This window comes from Sceloporus undulatus, chromosome 1, assembly GCF_019175285.1.
Source record: "Sceloporus undulatus isolate JIND9_A2432 ecotype Alabama chromosome 1, SceUnd_v1.1, whole genome shotgun sequence".
NCBI classification, from domain to species: Eukaryota; Metazoa; Chordata; class Lepidosauria; order Squamata; family Phrynosomatidae; genus Sceloporus; species Sceloporus undulatus.
In genome coordinates, this window is record NC_056522.1 from 261983093 (window position 1) to 262004281 (window position 21189).

At 38.7% G+C, this 21189-nt stretch overlaps 1 protein-coding gene across 11 annotated transcripts in view; it reads right to left on the reverse strand.

The window, feature by feature from the left end:
* PPP6R3 (protein phosphatase 6 regulatory subunit 3) overlaps positions 1–21189 on the reverse strand; it is a 108353-nt gene that overhangs the window by 48494 nt on the left and 38670 nt on the right. For 9 of the 11 annotated variants that reach the window (XM_042446610.1, XM_042446668.1, XM_042446660.1 and 6 more), the window contains 6 exons: positions 13175–13407; positions 12384–12570; positions 10957–11094; positions 8628–8693; positions 8248–8360; positions 3352–3465 (listed from right to left, as the gene is read on the reverse strand). In XM_042446610.1, coding sequence (XP_042302544.1) covers positions 3352–3465; positions 8248–8360; positions 8628–8693; positions 10957–11094; positions 12384–12570; positions 13175–13407 — 851 coding nt within the window. Of the gene's footprint in view, positions 1–3351; positions 3466–8247; positions 8361–8627; positions 8694–10956; positions 11095–12383; positions 12571–13174; positions 13408–15763; positions 15891–21189 lie in introns of all 11 variants that reach the window. The other 2 variants (XM_042446642.1, XM_042446652.1) reach the window with 1 other exon arrangement.

A 21189-nucleotide genomic window follows, 5' to 3' on the forward strand; every position in this document is an offset into this window, starting at 1 on the left:
AGTCTGCTAAATAATGAGAAGCCATTATCTTTTGCCAAGTTAATGTATGGGCCTTGGACTGCAGCAGAGATGCTACTCTATGGCGGGGTACATACCTCCGCTTTACGGCGCTCTGCCGCCACCGCCAGTAGGTCCGCGGGGGAGCCGGAGCCTTCACACGGCCCGACTCCCGTGTGGACCGAAAAAGAAGCTCCAAAATGGAGCTTCTTTTTCCGTCGCGTTTGCGACGTAGCGAGGCGCCAGGGGCGCACTTGCTACGTCACAAGCGACGCGACGCGTACGGACGCTCAGCATCCGATACGCAAAGATGGCGCCGGCCATGTAGAAGGGCCGGCGCCATCTTGTACGGACAGAGTCCGTACTAGGCCCAGGGGCGTCTATAAGAGACGCCCCTTTTTTAAAATGGGACGTCCTCCGGACGTCCCAAATGGCGGTGCAGAAAGCACCTATGATTCTCATTTCCTAGCTTGCTTGGTAGAGGAGTTAGTTTTTTCCCCAGAGTAGCTGCTGATACATGCCCATACATGCAAGGTAGTTGGAGATTCTACAAATGAGGGTGGCAGAGGGAAAAACCTTTTACCTACTAAATACAGTTTTTTACCTTCTTTGTCAGCCAGCACTGAGTGCAGACACTGAGATGCCCAAAACTGGGGTGCATCGACAATTTAATCTAGTTGTCCAAATCAAGAATTTTCCAAGTCCTGGACCCTTTAAAGGGCTTCTATTTTGTTGAGTGTAGATGGTATAGAATGAATCACCAAGACTTGCAGATGACCTGCAGATAGTATGGGAGGATGGGCAAGGCAATTCAAACAGTAGTTTGAGTTAGGAAACATTGAAAAACCAATCATCAATCTGTGTTTGGGGCTGTGTTACAGCTCTCACCATAGGTGAGAATTTCATCCTTTGATATATTCTCAGGCTGTGGGGAAGCAGCCAAAGCCACTTAGATAGAAGAACGACACAGTCTCAAACACTAAGGGGGGGGGGGGGTGTCCCTCAGAGCAGGAGCTCTTGTAGCCAAGAGGACAACAGGGCCTGGCAGAACAGGAGCAGAAGGCTCCTGCAATGAACCTGTCTTGGTAGCAACTTGGGAGGTCACGGTGGTGAGAGGCAGGAGGATAGTGACGGTTCTTATCCTTGTAACCATCTGGGAACATCTTCAGCCAGAGGAACACCGAGCCTGGAGGCTCCTCCATTCCCCTGTTTCCATCTGGGATTGAGAAGCAGCCTGAGGTGAGGCACCAGAAGGCAGGGACTGAGGGGGAGGCAGTATATTCAAAAAGCCATCCTCCAGAACATCTCAGGCCAGAAGAATGCTGAGCCTGAAGGCTTCTCGTTTCCCGTTTCCACCTGGGACTGAGAAGCTGCCTGAGGTGATGCAGCAGAAGGCGGGGACTCAGGGGGAGACGGCATATTCAAAAAGCCGTCCTCCGGAACATCTCCAGCCAGAGGAATGAGAAGCCTGAAGGCTCCTCCATTCCCGTTTCCACCTGGGACTGAGAAGCTGTCTGAGGCAAGGGACCAGAAGGCAGGGACTGAGGGGGACGCAGCATATTCAAAAAGCCGTCCTTCAGAACATCTCCCTTGCTATTGTATTTTGCTGCCTTGTATTTATATTACACTGTAACTTTTTAACACTAGGAGAGGGTCGAATATTGTTAGTAGATTAAGATGTACCAATTATTAAATTATGCATCTTGGATTTTGTTTTTTGAATTGTTATGTCTGTACCTTGGATTATGTTTATTTTTTATACTTAATTTGTTTAATTATTATTGGAGTATGTTTTGTATTTAATTTTTGTACTTATTTAACTTGTGCAGTATTCTTTTACTTGCTTATTGTATTTATATTGCTTATTATGTTTGTTTAAGTATTGGTTATGTGATCAGGAAGGGATTATTTTGTATTTTATTGTATTTTCTTTGTATTGTATTTCTCTCATTGCTGTTAGCCGCCCGGATTCCCTGTGATTGGGTGAGATACAAATAAATCTATATTGTTGTTGTTATTATTATTATTATCCCTGTGCTGTTGAGCTACAGACTCCATTTCCATCTCCTGAGAATGGCTGGGCCTAAGCAAGTATTGACACACTGCCAGAGTATCAGAATGGGCCCGTGTGGTCTTACATGGTATAGATACTGACTGACTGTGAGTACTTGACGGCAAGATGAACAGAGGAGCTAGAGGCCGGGCTGGGCCTGAGGTCAAATTCAACATCAATACTCTCTCTTGTGAAGCTGAAGGCTTTCACGGCTGGCATTCACATTTTTTGTGGGTTTATGAGGCCTTGTTCTAGAAAAGTTTATTCCTGATGTTTCGCCAGCAGCTGTGACTGCCATCTTCAGAGAATGGTGGCATGGAAGAGAGGGGGGTATATATACTGTTGGTTGAGAGGAAGCGATTTACATGTTAATCTGTGTGTTGTTCTGTGGTTGAATGGCAAAGCCTTAGGACATCTATTTAATTAATGATCCATTGTCAGCTGGGAAACCCCCCTCACCCTGGGTGGTTTTCATTTGTATTTGCTGGGTCTTGATTTTGGTGTTTTTCAAAGCTGGTAGCCAAACTTTGTTTACTTGAAGAGTTTCTTCTTTCCTGTTATCACTGCCACCCGAATGATATATGCAAAATACTGGAAATTAAGCTCAATATCATCTGTAGAAGAATGGATTCTAAAACTGAATGACTTAGCAGTATTGGATACTTTATCAATGTATGGAAGTAACAGAACAACCCAACAAATGGAAAGCAAAATTTTGAGAACTTAAGAAATTACTATAAATATGGAAAGTCGGATGTAGTTTAATATACCTGTAACACGAACTGAAGGATGCAAACGGTATGTGAATTAATGAAAATAAAATAAAAATAATTTTTAAAAAGAGTTTCTTCTTTCCTGTTGAAGTGCTAGGTGTTTATGGACTTCAATGGCTTCCCTGTGCATTCTGACCTGATAGTTGTTGGCATGGACCAAAAGTTCAGTGTTTCCAAACAGTGTTTTATGCCCAGAATGGTTTATAACGTGTTTTGCTAGACCCAGTCTGCAGTATCTTTCATGTTCCTTGATCATGTTTGAAGGCATCAGTTTAGACAGCTTCCTGTCAAAGGGCAATACCAGGATGAGTAACAGACAGGCTACAACATGAATCAACAAGATCCTTGAAAATTTATCTGTTTTTGATATCCAGGAGAACAGGCAAAACATAGTAATTCAGAAATCTTTATATGTGAGTGTGCCATATTCAAGGAACTAGGAGTATAAGTAGCATACAATGAGCTATAAGACAAAATACGGCAACATTATTATGGGAGCAGCATGATAAAAAAAAAAGAAGATCTTACGTTGGCCGTCTTGTTTCCAGTAAGGTCAACAATATTTGAATTGCACTGACTATGGCAGATTCATTTTTCTCTTTATGAAAAATATTTGATAGCAGCTGTTCTATTATGTCTTTTCTAAAAAAAAAAAAAAGACATTATCTGAAACATAACATTGTTTTTGTAGATAAATTTCACACAAATAGTAAGCATATGGCCTGAAATTAGTTCTGCTTAGCCTGAAGTTGTTTGTTTAATTAAAACACAGACACGCACTAAAAAGTGAGTGAGTTATTTGTATATAAACAGTAATCCTCTCAAGCAGAGGAGAAAACTCTGCAGTATTTGGGTATCGAGAGTTCACAAACCATGGAATCTTTGACAACCTCACTACTTGAAAAGTTCCAGAAATGAGACTTGACTAGCAAATACTTCAGATGTGTGTGTATGTCCATTATCAACTACACAAACAAATTAGATGTCAAGCCACCTTCCCAAGAAACTTTAATCCAATCATTTAAAAGCTACAACCAGATTAACCATCCTGTCTCCCTATAGAGCTTTCTGACCCATTTTATGCACAACACTGAGCTATAATGTATGCCAGGGATAAGCAATCTGTTATCTTCCAAATATTTTGGACTATAAGCCATAGTTAGCCTGGTTAATGTGCTCCAGAACAAATGGAGGGCACAAAGAACTAGGATATGCTTTATCCCATTCTATGAGATGCATAGTACATGAAGAAAGACTTAGTTCAAAAGCTGGACTGGGAGGCACCTCCCATTTCCTTTCCAGAGCCAGATCATAGTGATACAGCAAGAAAAGGAAGAAAAGACCTGTAGCATAAATCAAGGAGAAGTCCACTGATGGCAGAAAGGCACAGTGATATCACTAGAACAAACCACTATCTGGCAAACAAACAGAAGAGTAAGTTGCAGGTCAACCAATCCTCAGTTTTCCTTACCCATTGCTATCCAGTTCAAAACAATGAAGGTTAATAGTGCCCCACCTACAGAGAGATAATGAAGTCAGGATTGCAATATGCAACTAAGCATTCTTAAGGAAAGGTGCAGAGGAAACACCTTACAGTGTCTATTGAAAGTATGGAGTCCCCATCTTAAATATCACTTCAGAGGAAGTCTGGGAACTGATGGACTAGAAGATTACAGCTTCATTTGGAAAATGCATCCAAATTTTTCCAAAAAGGTAGTATTTACCCAAAGCCTCAAAAGGCCTATCCGTCTGGAAAAGATAGCTTTGGAACCAGGTGTAATTTTCACTTTAACATTAGATGTGAAAAACAGGAAGAGAATATATGTTGGGCTAAGTGCTACAGAGGTAGATCTTTAGGGTCTTCTTAATTTATGAATAATGTGATCCCTTTTCTGCATGTTTGGGATTAGAGAATGCGGGAAAGAAATCATTGCTGCTCATAGTGGAGGAACAAATTGTCACTTGAAATGAAATTAAACAATACTGTCATAATGGAAGATGCATATGACAGAGTCAGGATCAAAGCATAAGTGATGAAGAAGATAATTTTAATTTGATTTAAAACAGTCATTTCTCAGCAGCTATAATGGAGGGCCTTGGAAATTAAGTGAAATTGGTGGGTGGGAAGGATAAACTTAGGAATGGTATCAAGAAAGCTTCTGATAGAGTAGACTCCCTAGAGTGAGTCTGTCAACAAGTACATATTTGGGTGTGAAATCAAAGGGAAAAGGAAGGTATGGAGGTGTTTTAGGCACAAAAAGATCTAGATATCTATACCCTGGGTGTGGAGATTCCTAGTTGCTAAGAAGTCTTCTGCCTTCATATTGCATGAATATACAAAACGACCCAATCTGGCTGGTAAAGTGATTTTGGAGGCTCTACTGCCTGGATCAAAATTCAGTCTACTCAGCTAGTCTGCCTGCTAAAACAACTACAGTGGTACCCCGGGATACGAATTGATCGCGTTACGAAATTTCCGGGGTACGAAAAAGTTAGCTTGGAAAAAACTGTTCCGGGTAACGAAAGATTTTTTGGGTTACGAAATTTTTTTTGGTGTGTTTCGGCGCTTTTTGGCACGAAATTTAAAAGCCGCGGCTTTCCAGCGCTAGCGGAAAGCCTTTTTTCGGGTTGCGAAATCTTTCGGGTTACGAACGGCGCCGCGGAACGAATTAAATTCGTAACCCGGGGTACCACTGTATCTCTCTAATCTAGAGCAAAGAAAACTTTGACCTCCCAAATATTTTGGATTACTACTCCCTCAGTGCCTTGTCACTCGCGATGCTGGGTGGGACTGAATTACAAGCCCACATCTGGAAGGACACAGGTTCTCTATCAACCTATCTAAACAGCCCCTCATTAACAGTAGCCTGTCCCAGGCACCTGAAAGAGCAAGTATCCCTCGAAGAGCAGAAAACCTAATTCTCCCATTTTGTTCACATATACAGGGCCAATGTGTTGTCTACACATTTTTTCCCTGTTGATTACTTACTGGACAGTTTTTATCGCTATGGGGGAAGACAGGTCATGCTTTCACAGTACCATTTTCTATGTTGGCCTCTACACTACATGTTTGTTGTTTGCTTCTGTACTACAAAACCCTTGGGAGTCATCTTCCATGAGACTCAGAAGGTGGGACACTACAGCCCAAACACTCTCCATTTGTCCAGAAATGGGGAATTTCACCACCAGTCAGATAGTGTGGGTAGAATTTGTTTGGAGAACCAATTCTACCTTTGGCTGACAGAGGTACCATTGACCCCCATTAGTGAAAGGGCTAGAAAATTACTCTGCTGTGTCCGCTGCATCATTTATCACTGATAAAGGTTATGCTATAGCAGTAATGTGTGCCAGTGTTTGGCATTGAATGAAATAATTATTTTTGGACTTTTTGGAGATCATGCTTAGTTTTGAGGCTGTCAGTTGCCTCCTTGAGTTCTATTCTTGGAGAGACTGGAGGACTTGAAGAGGTGTACACATGGATCCTATAGGTCTGAGTGTGACAAATTGAGGGATGGCTCAGTGCTATCACTTTTTCTGGATCTTGAAGTCTGAGATTCTGTGACAGAATGTTTACAAGAGAACTGAAGGATCTTCTTTTTATTGTTGTGAACTGTTTCAATTAATAGCATCTTCATTTTCTTTCAGCATAAACACCTCATTCACCAAGCTGAGGTGAAAACTACCTTGAAAACTATACATGAGCCAGCAATTTGCTTCAAGACTTGTGATAAAGTGCTCTCCTACTGAAAATGTAGACACATTGTTTCTTCCTATATAAAGAAATATACCAAAAAGAAGAATGATAAAGAAATCAACAGGAATTACATAAGTACTGTTGGTGCCGAATGGCAACAGTAAATCTCAATTAAAGAGCTTGATCAAAATAAATAGTTCTGTTGGTAAGAAAAAGCAAAACAACTATCTAGGAGGCCATATTCTTCAGGTTCAGGTTCCATTTGAGCACAGGATTAGCCTATCTCGCATACGCCTAAGTAATGTGTCACTCACAGGAACCAGACAGGAATCCCTGGCTGAGAAGCTGCTGTCTCGCTGACAGAAAACTCAAATTCATTGGAATCAGCTGAAAACTATATATATGTTTTCAGTAGCTTTCCTAGGACAGTTAGGATGTCCCTAAAAACAGAAGCCAGAGGAACTTTTTCACTATTCTGGAGTAGAAAATAGGAACTCAAGAACTTGTTGGAGCTGAACTGGGTCTTGCTGGGTCCTGTTGTGGCTCTCTAAGACTGTAATCTGCAAGTAAGGGTTGGGAAATCTGCTTCCTTTCCAATTCCCACAAGCACCAGCAGCCTAGCAATGATGAAGGCTTACGGGAATAGTTGTTCACCACAGTTCTGCTAGCCGTGTAGCAGAGAAAAGGCTCCCACCATTTTGGATAGGGCTGCAGTAAAGATTTATTTTAAAATCCAGAGTGCTGTATGGACAATCTAGATGGAACTTCAGAAAAGACGCCAGCAACATCAGGGCTAGGGAGAGAGTCAGAGAAGTGATGATCCAGTCCTCAGTTTCAAATCAGAGAATTGTGAGGTGCCGCCTAGGCTAGCTTCAAGTGAAGTCTTTCTTCAAAAAGTGGAATGAGTGGACAACATTCTAGTATTTGGACCACTACAAGTCAACTTCTAGGAAAAAACAATTCCAAGCCACCAAAACAAATAAAAAACAAACCTTTAAAACTTCTTTCCCCAATGTGCAAAAGAGCACACTAGCTTGAGGTTTAAATTTGTTTGTCATCATAAAGCTAAATCTAACATTATATTTCCATCAAGCCAGAGTACAAAATAGGAGTAGGGAACCAATGGCCTTCCAAGTGTTCTGGGCTTCAGTTCACAGAAGTCCCAGCTATCATGAGCAACAATAAGGGACTATGGGAAGTTGTAGCGGAACTGGCATGGTAGTCATTTAACTGCTATACTAGGATGCCAAAAGACCAGAGTTTGAATCCCCCGTTCAGCCATAGAAACTCTCTGGGTGACCTTGGTCAAATTGCACTCACTCAGCCTTTGAGGAATGTAATGGATAAGCTACTTCTGAATAAATCTTTTCAAGAAACCCCTACAATAGTGTCGCCGTAATTCAGAGTTGAATTGAAGGCACATAATAACAACATATGAATTGAAATCTAAAACATCTAAAGGGCCAAAAGTACCTTATCCCAGCTATAAAGCATCTCACTTTTAAAAAAAGTCCAGCTGCTTCCCTTTCTTTACTTTTTCTGACTATTAGTTCTCACCTGGTTTTTTACATGAACTATTTTCCGAGAAAGAAACATCTATCATTATTCTGAGCTTTCACTTGAGTTCTATTTTTTTACTTTATAAAAGCAACATATTCAAACTGCCAAAAGGTACATCATATAAACATATACATTCATAAAGTTCAGACAACAACATTACACCAACCTACTTTTCTAGTGTTGTAAGCAGCGGATCTGGTTCTGAACTGTTCTGTACTTGTAGCATCTGATCTCTACTCAAGCGTATAATTTCACAGAGTGACTGGGATGCATTTGAATGTCTCTAAAGAACAAGAGTACAATGTACAAATTTTTAAAAAGGTTAGATTTAATGTAGAGTCACTTATTTCCTAAAACGCAACACAAATGATAGATGTTAATTACACTTCAACTAAAGCAATTCAGAATATGTCTACTTCATACAGTAATTAAATGACACAGCACACTCCTATAATGCTACAATTCTGCACACATCTGATGGTGAAAAAAATTAAAACTTGTGAAAAAGATTCAACTGTCACACAAAATTTGAATTAAGTATATTCCTTACATCTTCATCTTGAGAAGGATGTACAATTTCCACAAGTCGCTGAATAATTTTCTCTTCATTTAACCACTGTGAAGACATGTGGCAAAAAGTTATTTAAAACCCATTTTACCTCCCCTAAAATACAATTTATAGCATTCACAGAAGACATTTAAACATAAAAAGTACATATCCAGATTCTAGGACTTCAATGTTTTGCAGAAAGGAAGCAACTGATAATTGGCAATATTAATGACCATTCCATAAATTGGAATAATTTTAATAATAATAAGAAGAAGAAGAAGAAGAAGAAGAAGAAGAAGAAGAAGATTTATTTGTATACCGCTTTTCTAAAATAAATTAATCAAAGCGGTTTACAGCAATTCGCAAACAATAACATAATACAGCATATCTCAAAAACATCATAACATCAATGACAATACATCTCAATACAAAGGCAACAATATAATTCACAGTGCATATCACAAAACAGCCAATGTTACATAACAACAATAACAATATCCAAACAGCAATTAGCCCTCCAACCCCCAGAGTTACCACAAAAACAAAAGACTCCAGATTGCCCAGATGGTATCAGGGCACAAGCCACAGTTCTTCCGGCCGCGCTAGCAGCAGCGGCAGTGGGGACGCCCCAAACAGGCGCAGGCAAGTCCTCTGGCTTCTCTCCCTGATGGTGTGGGGGGTGTGAATTTTAAATCAATTATAAACAAACTGAAAACATTTAAACTCCTCAGACTAAGTACAGACCTCTCCCATTGTAATCCCCTGAAGGGATTCAAAATGAAAAACACTGAAAGCCTCAAAATCAACAGAGGCTAGGAATATCCCCACATCACTACAATATTGCTTATTCTTTCCATGGATTCAGACATGGCCTCAACCATTCAAGCCATGCCCCACAATACAACACTGTAGAAAAATCACTCTGAATATGTATGGCTGACAGCATTAAAATGTGCTATTCCCACAGACTTCCAATAGTTCAGACAAACAAGAGGGGGAGACACTACACCAACAGAAACACATACACAATGGGAAAGAAGGAAAAGAAGAAACCAACAGATGGGATGCATAAACACCTACAGAGGTAAAGGAAAAAGAGAATAATATGGGAGGTAAATAGATTAAACATATGGAGCTGTGGAGAAGACACAGCAAAAGAGGGCACTAAAAGATAAAGGTACAAGCAATCAGAAGATATTGTGCATGTGGAATGAAGAAAAGTCAGAAGTGGAAATGAGTAATGCAACAAGTCAAGGCTAATATTAAACATAGATTCATTGAGAAGAGGCAATAATAGAGCGCTATAAAGAGAAAGCACCATGCTAAAAAGGAAATAAATTTGGGGTTTCTGTGATTATAATAAGAATATAGGCTCTAACTTTGGTCAGATGTAAACATCCTCAGAATGGTTTTTGTGTACCATTATGTTAAAGGGATAACACTACCTATTGGTTTTCTTGTGTCAGAATAATGACACCGCACTTCATAGTTCTTGGAAAGCAGTAAAATGACTTTGTGCATATAATGTAAAGTGTGATTTTAGCACGTTGTCAAGTGATGGTTGTCACCAGTGGACACAACATAGAAGCATACTTTGTATTCGTGCAACATTTCAAATGTGTTGGAAAGGTCTAAAAGTGTGGAGAATTACTGCAAAGCATCATGGTAATTTACATACATGAAATTTAATCTTCAGTGTGATATTCTGTCTACCCGATTAACTGCACAATAGGAAAAGTTTGGAAACATAATATGTTATCAGAAAAATAAATAACGTTATAGTCTCCAAACTATTCTGTTTTGTGCCCTAACTGTTCATAGGATCAAACAAACAAACACCCGTGCATTTATTCTAAATAGCTAACAAGCAATGACTGCAATGTGCAAAGTTAAAGCAATGGTTTACCCTAAACCAGTGGTTCCCAACCTGTGGGTTGGGACGCCTTTGGGGGTTGAATGACCCTTTCATGGTGGTCGCCTAAGACCATTGGAACACACCTATTTAATTACAGTTATGAAGTAGCAACGAAAATAATTTTATGGGTTTGGGTCACCACAACATGAGGAACTGTATTAAAGGGTCGCGGCATTAGGAAGGTTGGGAACCACTGCCCTAAACTCATGCACAGTTGAAATGCATAATTTACGCAGTTGATGGGGGTAGTTTCCAGACTGTGCAGAAGTTGATCTTTACAAGGAAATACTTTACATGCTCTGTTTACAAATGGAATTCCAAGGGTACCTCACCTGCTGGTTACAATTTAAGTTTAAAAGGTGGTGGCATTCAGCTTAACTTTGAAAGATGCCTCAAGTTTGAGAAATGACTTACATTTAATACTTCTTGCCTGGGCTGTGGAGGTTCTATGCAAGTAAGTAGCCTGAGCAATAAATCCATAATAGCAGAAGTCCCTATGTGCTTTATAATGAGGTCTACAAAGTCATGCTTTTTCTTTAAGAAATCCACAATCTATGGGAAAAAATCAAACACAACGTATTTTATAATTAATTACAAAAAATATGAAATAACTTTTAAAAGCAGGATAATTCTAGAAACCACTATCAAGTTATTCGCTTATAGATGACTGAATAATTAACTATAGCCTATAGCTTAGTCTTGTTTGACAGAAAAACTTTTTCAGGATCTTAACAATCTGTACATATGTCAAAGCAGGACACATACTAAGATGCGTATACAACTAACTGATTCAGAGGTAAGCATATTCTATTCTTCAGCATATGTGAATAAGAAGTCTGGTCTTGTCACAATACGACGAAGACAAAAACTGCTGATCCTGGCAACTTTTCCCTTTAAAACAGCATTTGGCAAGCTGCTATCCTCTACACATGTTGGATTACAATTCTCATAATCCCTTACCACAGGCAATGCTAGGTGGAGTTCATGGGAGCTGTAGTCCAAAGCAAGTGGTAGGCACTGTTTATTTTATTGTGGCTATGTGCCTTCAAATTGCTTCTGACTTATGGTGATCCTAAAGGGTATCTATCATGGAGTTTACTTGTTTATCTACCTCTGCATTAAAATAATGTTGCAATCCATGAATCCCCATTGGCAAATTCACAAGGCAGCTTGTGAAGGCTTCCATTCCTACCTCAGTGTCTCCTTCCCCAGCCTCAAGCAATTTAAAAGAACTCCTACTTGAGCTAATTAACTCTTTTTCACTTTAATTGCCATAACAAGGTAGAACATGGGAGTGGAGATGCTCACTAAGTTCACAGTTGTGAAGGGTTAAATCATCTCTCCTCATATGCTGAAATCTTGACAAACTTCTCAATCGTGCAGCTTTGAAAGAAAAGTGCCTAAGTGAGCTTATGTGCCTATGCACACATGCATAAATCTATTAATGTGTGTGAATGTATGTGTAGGGAACCCCCAACCATGCTGGTATACAGTCCTCACAAGGTTAGTCATGAAGAAATGGAGCCCAGAGGATGAAAATATGTTTTTACCCATGCTATAGCAATTGAAACTGCGCAAGAACTTCCAGTTCTAATTCAGCATTCCATGGATATAATACCAAGTGGGCACAACTGTGAAATCAGTTGCACATAAGAATCACTACTCTTTTGCAGGGCAAGTCATGTTTATGACTGACACTAATCATGATTCTTAAGCATATTACATTATTTTAAAAATACACAGTTAAAATTAAGGCACTTTTCCAAGTCAGTAGATGAATGAAATAACTATGATCAACAAATGTTTAAAGAGAGCTTTAAAGTCAACAACTAAGTAGTTACCTGTTCTGGTTTTCTGCTAATAAGAATACTTAGCACCTTGCTGAAGAAACTAGCTAATAATGGATTCAAAGGGGGCTCATTTAGAAGAAAACTGTACAATTTTGTTAGTAATGATTCCTCTTCTCCCAGTCTATCATTAATCTGTGAAACATCTGAAGTAAGCAGCTCACAAGATATGTTTGGATACCTAGAACAGAACAGTTGATACTTTATTTTATTAAAATAATAAATGCATATTTGCATATTTCTATTAACAAAAATGCTTTATCTGATAATGATCAGCATATTCTCATATGGAGTTTTAATAGTCATGATGCAAACACATGCTTTACTTGGAAAAGTATGCTTACAAAAAAGGCAACTCTTGCCTTTGTAGCCAATATGTAAACAGAAACAAAAAAAGACAATTTGTATCACATATACAGACCTCGCAGATTTTTTATATGATAGCGTAAATTCAAATAGGCAGCTAGTTACTGTAAGCATCCTTGTGCATACAGCCCACTGAATTTTTTTAAGTCTATAAAAAGTTTCAAAATGCCACCCTAAACAACACAAATATAACTGGTTCAGCCAGAACCACATTGAAACTAGTGACACGTAGAGCAAATGTAGGCAAATGTCAACCACCTAAATGTTGTGAGAAAGCAACTTCCAACATTCCTATGCTGATGGAAGCTGTAGTTCTATAACATCTGTAGTGACACATTTTGCCTACCCCTGATGCTATTGCTACAAGCATGCAACCCTATTTTTGGCCTACTCTCAATTTCCCACCCCTGAATTCCTACTTGTATCTGATTTTTTCATCCATGTCTTGAGGTGGCTCTTCTATAATAAATGAAACTAGATCTTCCAGACATTCCGATTTCAAAAGAAATTCTATAAGTTTGCGATTTTGAGCTTTGCACTCTTGTAAAACATCCTCTTCATCCATCAGTTCCTTCAGAGTTACATCTTCTCTCTCTAGAAGTGTGTCTATGTGGGATGATGAGTGAAGATCAAATTTCCAAAACATGCTGGTCTAGAGAAAAGGAAAAGCACACACAAGCTTTAAAAAGGGGCAGTTAGTAGCGGGTGACTCCAACAGTCCCTTGGAAAACCATTCCCCTTTCTCCCTTCTTCTCAATTTGCCTCCTAAAGGGGCTACAGAAGCAAAAGCAGAAAGCAAGGGAAAATGATGCACATAAAAATAATTTCAAGGAAGATAAATGGGTATAATAATAAAGTGCCTTAAATGATAAGCCAATGTCTTAACTTTTCAATAAAGTAGTTAGCTAGCTCAAGAATTTTAATATTTGACATGTAAGACTTGACATGTTAACGCAACAACAGTAAGGAAAATGTTAGTTCAACCTAAATTTTAAAGCATCTACTTGCTCCTTTTATTCTAAGCCAGCTTTAAAGAAGGCTGTGAGTCTGATAGAGAAAAATGAGATGATTTAAACTTGCACACTGTTGATCCAAGTTTCTCTCACAAGATGTCTATGCACTCTGTTACCCTTTACCTCAATAGATGCTATTACCAGAAATAGAATTAAGCCCTTTATTAGCTTGTACCACAAAAGCTGGCTTTGCTTTCTCTGGTCCAGGGTATGACAGAGTGTGTGAAACTTACAATGAAGCCAGCAATCAGTATGAACTCCATCGGGCACTATGCACCTACCATATGCCTCACACTGACTCACAGCCTTCAATGATTTTTCTTCCCTATACTATGGACTGCAAATATATCAAATGAAGCCATTTTAAAAATGTGTTGATGTACACAAAATTTCAGGCATGCAGATTGTTTCTTTAAGAAGCCAAAGCGACAAGATCCTTGTTTAAAAAATTAGAAAATGTTAAAGAAATCAGGGCCACAGGCAGAATTCCTTTACCACTCCATAAAAATTACAAACCAGGCATCATTTCCTGCTCTAGATGGTTTGGATTATGATCCATCATTCCTAACTACTGGCCATACTAGCTATAGAAATAAAGAGCTATAGGGCAATATATCTGGAAAAATTAAAGGTGCTGAAGACTGCATTGAACAGAAGTTGGCATATGCAATTGAAAGACCGTATGTAATTTTCACTGCTACAACAAACAGACATTAATTTCATCAGCAATCAAGAAAACCAGTAACTGAATTAGCTACAATATGCCCTAAGATTAATTTAGAATTTCAGAGCATAGTAGCTCTCAACAGCATTTCAAAAACAGCAATACATTTGTCTTTCCCAGAACTGAGCAACAACTGCCTATTGGCAAACCCTCATATAGTTCACTTTCTATGAAGAATTACATGCTCTAATTTTGCCATTTTACTCTGCATTGATTGAGCCTTATGGTATCTTTGGTTCTCAGATTTTAAGGCTACATCAGGAAAAAAAAACCCTAGAGCTGTACATCCATCCAATTCTGTATTATCCTATACTGAATGCAAGTCAGCAGCCATTTAGGTGCAAGCGAAACACAACAGTTCAAGGTAGGAGTGAAAAGCATTTACATTGTTTCTCAAGAAAAAGGTGAACCAAGTCCAGCCAAATTTTGTGTGCAACGCTTTTTGATGCAAAGGTTTCAGTATTCCAAGGACACTCATGTGGAAGTGAATTCCACTGGAGCCAACAATGCTAGCTTCCTAATGCATGTAGTTTGTATTGTGCTGCCAGTCAGCATACAAAAGTATTATATTCAGTGAGTAAAAAGGGAATCAGAAGGTTGATTTTTTTTTTAAGTCATGCAAAACCACCAACAAGATTTAAGGTTAATCATAATATTCCATTTTCTTTGTTGGGGAGTGTGTCCTACAGCTGGAAACTCCTACAGTAAGTGCTCTCCTGGGCTATCAAAGTTTAAGAACATCTGTTTGATATACAGCTGTGTGTAAATTCAACACATAATGTATAAAGGTTTTTTAAAGGCAGAGATGTCCAAAAGTTAGCAATCAGATAAAGACTAACCAACTGATTAAAATATTAGTGCTCCTACTCAAGTTCTATATATCAGATATCATTTACATACATACATACCTCTGAAGTCAAACATTGGCTTATTTGTCAGGTCACTACAACCATTTCTGGTTCATAAATAGTTAAACCTCAGTCTGAAAAACAAGATCTATTCTATCCTCATTAAAATAATAATTTTCCAGAATTAGTCCCCAATGAAAAGAAATTCTCAAATAAGGCATTCCAGAAGAATTTCTGTCCACTAAATTTATACTCTTCTGCATATTTACTTGGAAGTAATACAGAACTCAGTAAAATTTATTTCAAAGTAAATAAGCAAAAATAACTGAAATCTCCCCAAAACTACAATATATAATCACTGATTTTTAATTAGTTAATTCAGGAAAGACTGGTAGAAAATAGCAACAAAAAAAGAAAGCATACTACTGCAAACATGTTACTGCGTTATTTCACAATCTTTCTCCCAGGCAAGCCGTATTAGGGGCTGGTTTCTCAATATGGCAGATGCTGACCAGATTACTCCATCACTTTTCAACAGGAGGCCAGGACCCTTGGAATAAGGAAAAATACCACAAAAATGGATCAAAGGGCAAATTACAGGAACCCTTAAAAGAAGAGAACCCGTCTTTATCCAACTTACAGCATTAAGACTTTATTAGATTTACAAACTGAGACTCTATGTTCCAACTTAACAATGGAAGTTTTATTGATTACTTTGCATATAGTTTAGAATGTGTGCTTTCAGTTTAAGATCCAAAAAAGGCTGTCCAACTCTTCATAGGTTTAGAAAACTCCTATGAATTATGAGGTGCTTACTTTCAAGAAAAGTCAGTTCAGAAGTCCAGCCTGAACTATAACACAATGCATAGTGAAGACTAGAACTACAAACTGAGAACGTGGTTCAGGAAAGGGAAAATATGCTATATGCTTGTTTCATCTTTTTCAAAAAGACTGCCAAATAGTGCTCATGTTCATTGTCATTAATAAAACATCAAGAAAGAGGCTAGTATAAATATACTGTCTAATCGAAATCCAACTCAATGTATTTAATGATTTCAGTGACCATGTTCTGCATACTCTTATATTTTTTCATACATTTTTGGTTAAAATATTGACTTGCTACCTGGATGCCAACAAAAAAAGTGTTTAAAAATTAACTGAGCTTTAAAACACTGTGCTGGTAAAACATAAAAGTCAATGACTATCTTTCTCCTACAAATAGAGGCATAATAATGGCATGTTGTTGTAAAATTGTACACAATGGCTCCGAACACCTGTGTGGTTTTGTAGTTAAAGTGCCGGACTGACTGGGATGTGGAGAATATGCACTGAACCATGAACTCAGCAGGTGATGATGGACCAGTTACTGTCACCCACCCTGACCTATAGCTTACTGTTGTTATCAGAATAAAATGGGAAGGAAAAGAACCATTTATACTGCCTTGAGCTTACTAAAGGAGAGGTAGGATACAATTTAAAATGATAAAGTAGAAACATGACACACTTTTGCACTGACAACATCAGAAAACTTTTAAAATACAGATCACAGTAAGCAATGCCCAGCAGGGAGAGGGCAGAAGGCAGGAAATGAAAAATGCATAATTCTGCCTTAAATCTGTGCATTCACTCTGACTTTAAAGGGGGGAAACAGCTATAATGCTATAGATAAGATATGCAGCTATATGAGCCACCATTACTGATATGAGGCTGCTAAGAGGTGGGGCTCCCAGAACAACCCTCAAACAGTGCAGGCTGATGTGCAGATAGGATTGGATCCTATGGTTAAAAATGTCTGCAAAGATGTTATTATCTTCACATGGTATCATTTAACTCCCTCTTCCTTTTAGCATCCACTATCCTCCTCAGCACTCATCTTTGAACTGAGAAATATTTCAGAGCACTTATGGGAACTGTGGTGATAGTGCTTTGGGGCTGGTTTTACACCAGTTCATTTGACGTACCTAGTCTATCCAACAAACTAGTAAACCATACAAGTAGTTGGAATATCATACATATATGTGTGTGTATACACAAACACACCTAGAAACCCTAAGTTCAAATGTAAGTTTCTTTCTATGGAGAAAAATCTATTTTGTTGCCATGATAAAGCATTCCACAAGTATAGCTAAGGCTGTCGTTTAACACTGGAGCTCAACCAAACAGTTGTCTTATGGTCAACCAAACAGTTCTGCTAAGTAGTGGAACAGTTCTGATAACCATGGTGACAAGAATATCTAATGATGTTCTGCAGACTCCAAACTGAAAAGTTATATTTAAGAACTTAGAAGAATGGCAGTGGCATAGCAACAGTCATCCGCTTTGCTAGCATGGCTAAGTGGAACAAGCTTCTCTCTGATCAAGATGTACAAGTTACTTGGGGGAGGCATGCCCTCTTCATCTTGCGAGAGGATACACACAATGGACTCTGTGAAATTATCCTCAAACAGAGGAGACTTCAGAGTTTGGCATGTAAAAATTAAGAGTGAAACAACTACAATTTCATTATTAGGAAACTCAACTGGGAAGGACCAAACCAGACAAGGCTAAGTGCTTGCTGCTAGCTGACATAATAAACCACAGAACAAAGATCTATGATTTCTTTAGGAAGGGCTCATTCACAACAAACAAGCATTCCTTAAAAACACTGGCTTGTTGTGTTGGACAGCTGTGGATGATTACCCATGTAATCAAAAGAAGGCATGCAGAGATCTATGCTAGTGCTATAAGGACAGTTGCAACTGTACTGCTCTCTGTCACTAGGCAGAAAATAGTTTTCTGGTGTGGGAGAGTGATGTCAGTACATACTTCATAAGATGAACATATTTTGTAAACCAAAGTTTCCAACTGTAGAATCAGTGTTAAAATATATGCATTAGAGGTACATTGTTTATGTCCAGCACTGCAACAGTGATGCGCACACATACCAAAGAAGTCTGCAGCCTGGCTGGCAAGTTGACTGATTGACTGATTTAAAGCAATGATTCTTAACCTGTCATCCACAGACTCCCAGAAAACAGTGATAGCCTTCTGGGGGTCTTGAAGGTTGCTCAAACCACCTTTTTCCCTTGGCAGAATGGCCATATGATAGGAGCTAAGGCACAGGCAGGCAGGCTGACTGGGAAGGCCTGTGCATTCAATGTCACGGGGCTGCTAAGCTGAGAGGACAAGGCGGGCTGAGCAGCTGAAAGACAGTGGAGTTGACAGAAAGCCTTGCTCTCCTTCTTCCTCCCCTCCTTTCCATGTAAATGACGGAACACCTACAAAAAGGACCTGAAGCAAACCTTTTCTTCTAAACTCTCTCTCTTCAGCTTGTAGGGGATCTGGAATGCTTTTAAACTTGAGTTAGGTCTTGGAGGCAACAAAATATATTTAAAGGGGGGGCCTTGTAAAGAACAGGCTAAGAACAACTGATTTAAAATATTTATGTATCATGTCCCAGTGTACAAGGGTTCCCAAGACAATGAGCAAATAAAAACCAATTAAAACAATACTAAGATAAAAATATTTTTTAAAAAATACATTTAAACACTCTTTTAAAATTCCTAAAACCAGTCTAAAAACACAATCATAGAATCCAGTTTTGAAACAGTTAAAACAGCAGTTTCAAACACTGAATGCCATGTGGAGCAGCACTGTTTTGCCCTGCCAGAAATGTAAAAGAGATGGAGCTAGCCTAACTTCCTTGGGTAGGGAGTTTCAGTCAAGATGCTGCTACTGAGAAAGCCCTGTTGTTGGTTTTTGTTAATTAAAATTTTATTAGTATTATAATCTACATACAATAGTATTTAAAAATCTTTTGCATAATATTCCATATACAATATATAATAAATCACATTAATTATCCATTCTTTACTATCTTATCTAAATCTTATTCATATCAAACCATTTAATATTAATTAAACCAGTAATTTTTTAAAAAAGTAAAATTATTATTAGTATGTTCATTCTTCTTACTATCTTTTTTCATCATATACTATTCATAATTCTACAAAGGTATAATGCTGTTAATTTTATCACTCCTCTTTTTCTTCCCCGCCCCCCCCAAAAAGTGCTCTCCATCAGCAGAGTCTAGTATTTCATATTACAGTACTCTATCCACCAAAATTGTAACTCTTCCTTCGGAGGTAAAACATCTCCCTCTTTTACTAAACCCTTTTGCACAAATGTTTTCCATATTACTTCAAAATCATTTCCCTTCATTATTCCTTTTTTTAATGAGAAAGCCCTCTTATGTGTACCCACCAATCTAACTTCATGAAGTGTTGGGACACACAATAGGCATCCTCTGAAGATCTCAAATTTCTGGCAGGATTATATGAGAAGGCAGTTTTTCAGCTATCTTGCTCCCTAATCATTTAGGACTTTGTAGGTCAACACCAGCACCCTGAATTGAGCTCAAAAGTAAACTGGAATCCAGTGTAGTTCTTGCAGCACCAGTGTTATATGGTCTCTAAAATGCACACCTGACACCAGACTGACCGTGTATTTTGCACTAGCTGCAATGTCCAAACACTTTTCAAGGGCAGCCCTATGTACTACATCTGCATGATTTAAAGATATGTTATATCTAATTCTGTTTTGCAGCCTTCAAACTGAAATTGCTGCCTTTAGGGTCTTGGAAGAATGGCAAAGGAACAGGCATCTGCTTTGCTAGCATGTCTAAAGCATGGCTAAGTGGAATAAGGTGATGTTTTGTGGTTTGTGTTGGACTACAATTCTGAAGACTAGGGTTCGAATCCCTGCTCAGACATGGACACTTATTGGGTGACCTTGGGTATTTCATAGGGCCTGAACAGACAGGCCAAAATAAAACAGCTTTGGATCATTTGGAGATATGCTGTTTAAATGATACATGCATCTTAAGAGGCCAGAAGCTGTGCCAAAGCTGCACTCCAGTCCTTAGAATGGAGAATTGCTTTGGCGTGGCTTCCGGCCTCTTAGGATGCATGCATAATTTAAACAGCACACTTCCAAAGTGACCCAAAGCAGCTTTATTTTGGTCTGTCTGTTCAGGCCCATAGTCTCAGCCTCAGAGGAAGTTAAAGCCCCTCTGAACAAATCTTGCCAAGAAAGTTCTCTGGTAGGTTCACCTCAGGGTTATTAAAGTTGGAAATGACTTAAACGCACACAACAACAACAAGCAAATAAAGATACATTATTTTGTGTTAGTTGTCTGTAATGTTCCTTTCACTGAAATTCCAAGAACCTCCTTGCCATTTTTACTTTTGTTATTTTATATTATTTATGGTCCACATTTCCCCCAGAAATGAGACTCAGAATGGTTTAACAACAATGCAAACATATAGGTAAAAACATATAGAAAATGATTGTTAAAATATACAATCAGCCTTCCTTATCCATGGATTCTGCATCCAAGGATTGCACCATCCATTGTTTGAAAACTTTCCAATAAAGGAAGTCCAAAAAGCAAACCTTGATTTTGCCAATTTTTAATATGGGATACCGTTGTATATAAAAAGACTTGAGCATCCACAGATTTTGATATCAGTGGTAGTGGCGGGGGGGGATGCTGGAACCAAACCCCAACTGATAACAAGAGCCCACTGTAATTAAATATAATTGAAAAAATATTTTTGAAAAACCTAACTGTGAAAAAAAATAAAAGAAGGGAGGGAGGGAGGAAAGAGAAGAAAAGAAAGAAGTACAGCAGTGCTACTCAAAGTGATGATCACTGGACAGATGCCATAGGCCAACCCATTGGCTGCTGGTCCCTATTGAGTTTCCATAAAAGAAAAACAACTGTAGTCAATGGACACAATTATGGTGCTGGCCCTTGCTTCACTGAGGGAAAAAACTGCCAGTCCCCCACATCAGACAGCCTGAGAAGC